The sequence below is a fragment of the Caloenas nicobarica genome, chromosome 37 (assembly GCF_036013445.1).
Source record: "Caloenas nicobarica isolate bCalNic1 chromosome 37, bCalNic1.hap1, whole genome shotgun sequence".
In the NCBI taxonomy this organism is placed as follows: Eukaryota; Metazoa; Chordata; class Aves; order Columbiformes; family Columbidae; genus Caloenas; species Caloenas nicobarica.
The window spans coordinates 1,126,229-1,136,685 of record NC_088281.1 but is presented as its reverse complement, the minus strand read 5'-3'; the positions used below and the strand labels follow the sequence as shown (position 1 = coordinate 1,136,685).

The 10,457-nt window shown below is 47.8% G+C and overlaps 1 protein-coding gene across 1 annotated transcript; it reads left to right on the top strand.

The window, feature by feature from the left end:
• The first annotated feature begins 6,469 nt into the window (after nt 1-6,469).
• Nucleotides 6,470-7,453, top strand: LOC136001167 (olfactory receptor 6E1-like). The gene has a single exon (XM_065655256.1). The coding sequence runs from the start codon at nt 6,470-6,472 to the stop codon at nt 7,451-7,453; it is 984 nt and encodes a 327-aa protein (XP_065511328.1).
• The last annotated feature ends 3,004 nt before the right edge of the window (nt 7,454-10,457 follow it).

Here is a 10,457-nt window from a genome sequence, read left to right as displayed (position 1 = left end):
TTGGCCATTCCACCCTGGGTGTCTTCATATCCTGGTGTCCTCCTCCTCCTTGCTACCCTCACTTAGAATTGACCAAAACCACACGCAACAGTGAACCCACTCACACAGCAAATAGCCAGGAGGGGACTTTACGAAATGTCGTAGTTTAACCCTGGTCATCTGCTCAGCACCACACAGTCAGTCGCTCACTCCCCCACAGCAGGATGGGGGGAAGGATAAGAAAAGTAAAAGAAAACTCGTGGATTGAGATAAAGAGGAGGAAAGTGATAAGAGGAGGAAAATGAGGGAGCAGCAGCCAGCGGTACCCAGGAGAGAGTTTAATAGGTAAACCAAAAGCTGTGTGTGCAATCAAAGAAAAATGAGGAATTCACCCGCTGCTTTGCGTTCGCAGGTGGGTGTTCAGCCATCTCCAGAAAATCAGGGCTCCATCACACATAGCAGTTACTTGGGAAGACAAACGCCATCACTCTGAGTGTTCTCCCCTCCCTTCTCCTCCCAGATTTTATTGCTGAGCATGACTACATATGGTATGGAAGACCCCTTTGGTCAGTTGGGGTCAGCTGTCCCAGCTGCGTCTCCTCTCAATTTCTTGGACACCCCCTGCCTCCTCTCACTTCTCAGCATGACGAGCTTAAAAGACCTTGATACTGTGCAAGCACTGCTCAGCAATGACTGAAATATTGGGCTGTGATCAACACTGTTTCCATCACAGATTTAACACACAGCCCCGTACAAGTGACTATGAAGATAAGTAACTCTACCCCAACTGAAACCAGCCTAATAAGCAGGACAGACCATGGTGATGAGGCAGGGGGTTTGGCCAGACCAGCACTGACCAGCCACCTCCCCACGGGCAGCTGGTCCCTCGAATCCCTCTCCTCCCCACTCTTCCACAGGCTGCTTCTTCCACAGTCCACCTTGATCCCTCCCTTTCTCTGCCCGAGTCTCTTCCCCAGTTCACAACTATCATCAGTTACTTTTCTCCCAATGGTCTCAGGTTTTCTCCGTTTGTACTCAAGTTTGATAGTTTGGATGCCATTGTCCAGGTCCTCTGGGACTTCAGTGGCATCACTGGTGGCTCCCCCAGTTCAGATGGAACTCCGCCTGCAGCTCCCAAGGGCCTCTGGTCTCCTGCAGGTTCTGTGCTCATGGCTGGACAGTGACTGCAATCCTGAGAAATTTCAAATCTTATGAGAACCTTTAAATCAACTTAAATGATTGAGTACATTCAGTAAAATGTCTGAGCTTTTCCCATGATTTCTAACTGAGAATTTTTCAGGATGTGTATTAACAGCAGGAGAAGAAATATTGATTTTTCCTTGTCTTTGCATCACCAGTACTGTATCTCTTACTCCGTGTGTTTCATCTCCCTCACATTCCAGTTATTTCCTCCTGGCCTGAAGAAATTCACCATGTCTTTTAATTGTGTTTATATTTATAATTTCCTATCTATCTCTCAAAAATATTTATTGCATGATTCTCCCTTCTGGAAGGTGGAACCCATTGGAGCCAGCTTGGACTTGGCATAGAGCTGAGGCCTGTGTTTTATCTTTTTGATGATCTAATCACATTTGAATTTGTGTGTTCAAAACCAAGCAAAACCTTTTTGTGCCTGTTTGCAGCCAGTCCTCTAATGAGAGCAGGTGGAAATTCACGGAAAGGGGCTTTAACAGCCAGTTCCAGTGGAGAAGTCTGATGGAAGGAAAAGTGATGTAAGTCCCAGACGTGTGATGACAGAAATAGTGGTGCTGGGAGGTGAGGAGCAAGGTTGTCCACACAGTGTCAGACCTCAAGGGACTACTTTTCCAATCTGTCCAGACCTCCTTAGGAGACAATCTGGATCAATATCAATTAGAAAATGCTGGTATCACCTCTTCCATAAACTGAAAAGTAATGAAAAAATCCTTAAATATGAAAATAAAAATTATTAAATGCTTATAGAAATCTTCAGCTGGACTTCTAAAACCTCTCTGCTGTACAAGTCTTGAAGACTTTTCAAAAATCATGGTAGACACACGGATCCTTAGGGCTTTCTCCACTTTTATGAGCCCCATGGTGCATTTGGTGCTGAGTCCATGAACCTCAGATACTGAGAGGAGACTGAAAAAACCTCTCAAGGACGTAAAGTCAGAAGCAAATGCCAAAGTGTCTGGGAGCGTTACTTGGCCCAGCTGACGTCAATTACCAACAAACTCTCCTGATGGAGTCGTTAGAGCAGATACTTGGAGGCCACGATGGCAGATAGGCAAAGCTCACGTACAGATGGTTCTGATGCTGAGAAAACCTTTGGTTCGATTTATGAGGCAGAAAGGCCAAGCCCTCAGCCCAGCCCCTGGCAAGGCAGATCCTGTCCCTCCTGCGTGGCTCTTCCTGGGGCAGTGGGATGTGGGTGTGATGCTGAGTGAAGAACAACAGCCTGACACCTCCCTGTGGGGCTGCAATGAGGCCCATGTGCCATGAGGACGTGTCTCCTCGCAGGTCTGTGGCAGAGACAACTGCCATGGCCAAGTGGACAGAGATCTCTGTTCTGTGGGTGCCTTCCAGCCCTACCAGAGCCCTTGGCCATCTCCACCACCACTGTCCCACACCTGCCCCTCTCTCCCCATGGCTGTAGACACCCATCTCTTCCCCACCTTGCTCTCGCCATGGCATTTCCATACTTCACTGATGTCTTTCCACCCTCCCTGGCTGTTCCGTGAAACACAAAGCCATGGGCTGATCGCAGACTCCCTCTGGGTGACCTCTTGCACCACAGTGCAGCCCTCAAGTGACATTTTTATCTCCTCATGCCCTGTCTCCACATTCTAAGCCGCGCTTTGCAGCAGATTTTCTCTTTCTTCTGCTCTTTCCCATTATCAAGCAAAGTTCCATGATCTCAGAATCCACCCTTAAAGTCTTTGACCCAGCCCGTCAGCCTGCTCGTGGTCTCTCAGCTGACCAGAAAGAAGTATCCTCACCATGATCTTCCAAGCCACACGCCTGCTGTTGGCCTTTCAGCTTGCTGGACGAGACTAAAGACATGTGCCTGCTGCAGATAAAAGTAACATGATTGTCACCCGCCAAGCCCATGCACCTGCTGGTGGTCTTTCTCTGACTGCCAGGTGCATCTCCATGCCAGTCCTGCAAGGCGCTACGGCAGCAGAGACCTTACAAACAACATTCAAGGTACGTGCATGTTGGTGGTTTATCAGTTCCTTAGGCACAGCTTCAAGGACACGCACATAGACCAGTCATGTGCCTGAAGCTGGCCTACCAGGTACTCAGGTGGAAGTGACCTCACAGCCGTGTGCCCCTTGCTGGCCCATGAGTCCCTGAGGCACCATAGACCTGGTCCCAGCAATCCTGCCCATCTCCTCCTTGGGCCTGACAGCTGGTCAGGTACCTGTAACCTCACATCCCTCTTCAGATGCCCCGTGGCTGCTCCAGGATAACCCTGGCTTGCCCCAAGGGGCCAAACTGCTGAAGTTGGGTAGAGAGAGGGGTTGGAGGTGATGGGGGTGAGCATGGCAATGAGAGCTTTTGGGATGAGGTTTTCAGTTTAGGGATTAGGGGTTAGAGCTCGCTGTTCTGGGTTAGGATTTAGGCATCTGGCAATCTGCTTAGGTGCGTTGTCAGTGTCAAATGTATGCGCTAGCTTTGTGAGGCACATTTTTTTTTTAGGGTTGTGGTGAGGCCTAATGTTAAGGCTGGTAATTTAAGGTTAGGGATACAGGGTAGGGATTAAAGTGAGTAAAAGCATAAGACTAAGAATGAGGGGTTATGGGCTTGGGATTTGGCTTAGAGGTAAATTTTGAGGTTTGGGTTTAAAGTAGTGCATTACTGTCAGGGTGAGGACTAGCATTTAGGGGTAAGGTTAGAGTTTAAGATTACTGCTTAGGACACAGGTAGGGACCTAACATGAGTGTTTTCACAGTCAATGTCACGGCAGCATCACCATTACCTGAAACCCTCCAAATCTTTCGTCTCTGTTGGCCAAGCCATTCTTTCCTCCCCCACATCTCCAGTCTCTCTTGTCCCAGTTCCCCTTGACCTTCCCAAATCTGTCATCATCTTGGGAGCAGCTTTCTGATGGCCTTCATGACCTCTGAGTATTTGCCTTCCCGCTGCTGGCCAGCCAGTTCCTGTGACAGAAGTGACCTCACAGCAGCATCCAACGGGACACAATGGGCTGCTGTGCTGCTGAGGTCCCTGCTCAGCCCACCCAGCAGCCCTGCACCACCCCTAAGGTCCCCTACCTCAGCTCACGCCTACCAGCTTGTGCTGCAGAACAGCTCCCATAGGTCCGGGGAGACTTTTCCCAGTCCCACATGGTGCTTCAGCTGCCCCAGGGTATGTTGGTGGTAGTGGCCACCTCTGTGCAAACAACTGAATCAACCCCTGAACGGAGACTTTAGGGAATAGTTGATCCCTCTGCAGAAAAGACTTCAGTGTAATAGCTGAAAAAGTCTTTCTTTCCACAACTGCTAGTATTTTTAAACTAATTTCTGTGAAAGTCTTCATAGTCAGTTTGTTTGTTTGTTTTGAGACTACCATGGGCAAGTGTCAGCAAGCTAATTAAACACTGTATCTCTATATGAATGTTTTTATGCAGCCATTTCCCAAAATACATTGCCTACCAATGGTTTGAGTTGGGAAACACTGTTCAGAGGATCTTCTCAATTTGTATTGGCACATTTTGTATCTCTACTTCTTTCCCTCTGTCTCTTTTACTTCCTTGCCTATTCTTTGAAGAGCTCTCTGAGGAAAAGATTAATTGAATTATGGAATCCCATAGATTGGGAGAGACTCCTGTGCAAGGATCTTTGCAAGAGTGTCTTCAACTGGATCAAGTGAGGCTCCCTGTACAACAGTTCTGCTGAGTTCTTATAATTGGCCAGCCTGTTGTCCTGCACATCCTCTCTGGCATGTGCAAGCAAGTTAAGTAATTACCGTTACTCAATTTTATTCAGCTTCGCATGAGAAACTGCTACAGAGATCTCTGAAACAGTCAGGTTCTTCACCCAGGATGTTAATAACTACCTGTATGCACAGGAAACAGGCCCAGGCACAGCAGGATCTGCCCGTCTCCAGCACTGTCTGGAATCCCACCTGGAGAAATCCCACACAAGTCAGGCCAACATTTAATTTGAAGGTGACTAATTTTTGCTTATTTTGGAGGTGGATGGTATTGGAGGAGGTTGACTGAACTCGATCACTTGGTTTCAAGTTGATCCATTGTCTCAGACCAGTTTCTGCTGTTGTGTCTGTGGACAATGAGATGGGAAAGTCCTTGGACCACCCAGGTGACTAATGACTGAAGAGCTCTGCTTGCACACCCACACAACTTTGTTTCACCGCCTCAAACCCACCATCTCCTCTTCTCCCTCTTCTCCCCTTGCATTTTGAATTATTCTGTTTCAAGAGCCGTCCACTCTACTCCTTTCTATGTCTGAAAACAAATGGAAAGATGAAGGGGAAAACACCAGTCTTTATTGTATATGTGGGATTTTTTTGTCCTTCTTTCTCCTACATGTGTAGTTTGATTTAAAAAACAAAATAACTTAAGGAATCAGAGATTTGAGACTTGAATAGTGAGTTTCACCTGCTTCACAACAGGTGCCTGTGAGAATTTGTTTTCCCAAGGCTCCCTGTATAATCAATGGAGAGAGGAGAAAACTCTCAAGGCTGGGTCCTCCCAACCTATAGCTGGCACACAAAATAAAAGTTACAAATCTCTTCCAGTCACTATTCTCCTGGTCTGCGTTTAGGTCAGCATATTTGATAGTAATAGCAATGAGCAACTGTTTGGAAGTAACTGCATTTCAGTGCAGATGGATGTCAGATGAGACCGGGTGGAACCATAACTAAAGAAGATGAGTTATATTTGGTCCCTATTCTGCCCTCCCCTCCCCTTTCCTGAAGAAACAGAGAGCACAAAGCTGTGGAAGAAAGCACGGGATTACAAAAGAGATGCTTGATACTGCTTATTCTGAAATCAGTAGATACTCAGGGATTCCTAGTCCAAAAAGGCAAGTACTGAAAAGTAGAAAGAAAAGCTTTCAGCATACATTAGATTAGATTTGATTTGATTTGATTTGATTTGATTTGATTTGATTTGATTTGATTTGACTTGATGTAATAGTTTGGCATTTGTGCAATAGAAGAGATGACTTAGGCACATAGGTGTGACAGATGTTTGGAAAAGACCTGTGTGCATTTGGAATTTGCCAGGAATGGGATAAAATAGCTAACAGACTTCAAAATTCTCTGTTTTGAAGGAAAAATTCTTTCTGAGTGTTTGAAAAATATAGAAAGAAGACAACAAATTCTCAGAACTCCAAATGAAATTTGATGCAGAAATACCAGGGTATGAGAAGTGGTTGAAGTCCTCTATCTGTGTACTATAGGAAGACTGCAAGAAAGGAAAGAAGCAGAGAGTTTTGGAGAGCCCTTCACCCAGACTGTGGAATTATCACACTTGTTTTTTGCCATGTTCCTGTCTCGGCATGATGAACCGAAATTCAACATGGGACCAGAAAATGAAACTGCAGTTACTGAGTTCATCCTAGAGGGTTTCTCAGGGCTTGATCAAAGACTGCAGCTCTTACTCTCTCTGGTGTTTCTGCTCATTTACCTGACAACAGTGATGGGGAACGCCACCATCATTTTCCTCGTGTATGCGGATCACCGCCTTCAAACCCCCATGTACTTTTTCATTGGCAATCTGGCCTTCCTGGAAATCTGGTTTACATCCTCCACAAGCATCAAGTTGGTTGTGATCCTGGCTTCTGGGAGGAGAACAATCTCACTAAGCAGCTGCTTTGCCCAATCCTATTTCTATTTTGCCCTGGGCTGTACAGAGTTTGTTCTACTTGTTGTCATGTCCTTTGACCGCTATGTTGCCATCTGCCAACCTTTGCATTATGCTGCCATCATGAAGCCTCAGCTCTGCATCCACCTGGTTGTTGCTACTTGGGTCACAGGCTTCACACTCTTGAGTTACCGCCTGGTCATCCTCTCCCAGCTGACTTTCTGTGGCTCAAATGAGATCCACCACTTTTTCTGTGACAACTCCCCCTTATTCAAACTGTCCTGCTCTGACACCAGCCTGCTTTGGAAAATAGACTCTGTTTTCTTATCATTTGTCATTCTGGGTTCCTTATGTTTAACTCTGACATTTTACCTGTGCATCCTTTTCTGTATTCTACATCTTCCAGCAGCCTCTGGGAGGAAAAAAGCTTTTTCCGTATGTTCTTCCCATCTCACCACCTTGGCAATTGCATACAGGAGCTGCATTGCTCTCTACCTGTGTCCTTCAGTAGGTGTTTCCTTGGAGAACAGCAGATTTGTAGCGTTGCTGAACACCGTTCTGTACCCCTTCTTAAATCCATTCATCTACAGTCTCAGAAACAAGGCTGTGATACTGGCCCTGAATGAAGCCGTTGCCCGTACAAGAACACAGCTTTTCCCCTAATCATGAGGCATTTCTGGACAGCAATTCCAGTGATCTGCTATCATATGTTAAATAATACCAATGCATAGGTATGTAACCTCCAGACAGAGATACCTCAGGAGATTGATAGAATCATAGAATCCTTTCAGTTGGAAGAGACCCTCAGGTTCATCGAGTCCAACCACAACCCAATTCTAGCACTTAATCGTCTCCCTGAGAACCTCGTCTAAACACCTTTTAAACACCTTCAGGGATGGTGACTCCCCCACTGCCCTGGGCAGCCTGTTCCAATGCCCAACAACCCTTTCCAGGAAGAATTTTTTCCTAATATCCAATCTAAACCTCCCCTGGTGCAACTTGAGGCCATTTCCTCTTGTCCTATCTCGTTGCATTGTGTTAAGTGATAAAAAGCTCCTCTGCACACACAAAGAAGGCACAAACAATGGCAGGAGGAGTAAGTCAGTTAATACCCTGCCCCAGCTGCTCTCAGCCCCATCACTGGGGAGCCACCAGCTCATCAGGAGCCCATCTCCAAAACCAAGAAGAGCACAGAGGCTCATTGGCAAGTGGGAACCCAAATTACAGGCTCTGGGGAATGAACATCTTGTCCCAAGGCTACCCTGGGAGAGCCCTCAGCCTCATTGTCCAGGTGTGAAGCCCATCAAGAGGAGCCACTGAGAGCAGCTCTCTGGATCACCATTTAGACTAACGGGATTGTTGCCTAGGGGTGCAGGACACATGGTGGGATGCAGGGGAAGAGCATCTTTGGATTACACAGGACTTACCATGGGAAGTTTGGAGAAGGACCCCAACAAGTGCAGTCTGTCCTGTCTTCTCATTAAACTTAACTTCTAAGTCTTTGCTATGTGAGCGAATCTCTTCTCTGTGTGAATGTGTGAGCGTGGGGGTGTGACTGTAGCAACTGGAGCAGGACCAGGGGGTCAGACAGCCTGTATGTCATTGGTGCCAGCAACTGAGAGACCAGAGTGACTGGACATAAGTGTGTGCGCATGTGTGTGACTGAGTGGGGGTTGTCTGTACCAGTATCTGGAATGGGGCTGTGGCCCCGGGGGCTCATGTGTCCTGGTGTCTGCAACTGGCAAGGCCGGTGTCCTGGAGAGGCGACTGAGCAGACTGAGTGTTTGAGCCCAGCTGCTGGAAGAATCCACCCTGAACAGGTATATACATAAAATAGACTGGGCTAGACTAGAAGAGTTCAGTTGGAAGGGACCTACAATGATCACCTAGTTCAAATACCTGACACATTCAGGGCTGACCAAAAAATAAATCATGTTATCAAGGGCATTGTCCAAAGGCCTCTTAAACACGGACAGGCTTGGGGCATTGACCACCTCTCTAGGAAGCCTGTTCCAGTGTTTGACCAGCCTTGATAAAGAGATGTTTCCTAATATCCAGTCTAAACCTCCCCTGGCCAAGCTTTGAACCATTCCCACATGTCCTATCGCTGGACACCAGGGAGAAGATCTCAGCACCTCCCTGTCCATGTCCCCTCCTCAGGAAGCTGTAGAGAGCAATGAGGTCGCCCCTCAGCCTCCTTTTCTCCAAACTAGAGAAGCCCAAAGTCCTCAGCAGCTCCTCAGAGGACAATCCCTCCAACCCTTTCACCACGTTTGTTGCTCTCCTCTGGATGAATTCAAGGACCTTCACATCCTTGTTGTAATAATATGTGGGGCCCAGAACTGCACACAGCACTCAAGGCGAGGCCGCACCAATGCTGAATACAGCAGCATAGTCACCTCTTTTGACCACATGGCCGTGCTGCGTTTGATGCACCCCAGGATGCGGTTTACCGTCTTGGCTGCTGGGGGACAGTGTTGCCTCCTGTTGACCCTGTGGCCAACCATCACACCAGATCCCTTTCTGCAGGGCTGCTCTCCAGCCACTCTCTCCCAATCTACACTTGCACTCAGTGTTACTCTATCCCAGGTGAACAATCCAGCACTTGGACTTGTTCAATTTCATGCCAAGTGCCGGCTCCTGCAGTTGGGTCACAACAGCCCCATGCAACACTACAGGCTCAGGGAAGAGCAGCTGGAAATCTGCCAAACAGAAAAGGACCTGGGGGTGTTGATGGACAGTGACTGAACATGAGCCAGCATGTGCCTAGGTGGCCAAGAAGGCCACCAGCATCCTGGCATGCATCAAGAATAGTGTGGCCAGCAGGACCAGGCAAGTGATCATCCCTCTGTTCTTGGCACTGGTGAAGCCACATCTCAAACCCTGTGTTGAGTTTTGGGCCCCTCCCTACAAGAAAGACCTTGAGGTGCTGGAGTGAGTTCAGAGAAGGGCAACAAGGCTGGTGAGGGGTCTGGAAAAGAAGTCAGATGGGGAGCAGTTGAGGGAGCTGGGGCTGTTTAACCTGGAGAAAAGAAGGCTGAGGGGAGACCTTTTCGCTGTCTACAACTACCTGAAACGAGGTTGTCACATGGAGGATGTTGGTCTATTCTCCCATGTGGCAAGTGGTAGAAGGAGAAGAAACAGCCTGAAGTGGCACCCGGGAAGATTCAGTTTGGATATTAGGAAAGATTTCTTTGTGGAAGAGTTTGTGAGGCATTGGAACAGGCTGCCCAAGGAGTGGTTGAGTCACCATCGCTGGAGGTTATTAAAAGACATATAGATGAGGTTCTTAGGGACATGGTTTAGTGCCAGAGTTGGGTTCATGGTTGGACTCGGTGATCTTGAGGGTCTCTTCCAACCTAAATGATTCTATGATCTCATTGGGATGAGAAACATGGTTGGGCAGCTCACCCAGATGGAATACTGAGATGGATGGATGGATGGCTGGATGGATTGGGACCGCGTGAAGGAGCAGCCTCCTTATCAGCCAGCCATGGCATGATGGAAGCAAGGCCAGTCCCCCTTTGTCCCCTGCTCTTGTTTTCAAGAGATCCTTTACACCCATTGCTGGCAGCCCTCCTGTGCCAGCCCCTCTCACCAGCACAAGACTCCTGGCCCAGGAGCTCTTCATGCTGCTCCTGCTACCGCAGTGACAGAGCAGCCTGCC

Coding starts and splice junctions, on each gene's coding strand:
- LOC136001167 (XM_065655256.1), top strand. CDS start 6,470: ATGTTCCTGTCTCGGCATGATGAACCGAAATTCAACATGGGACCAGAA.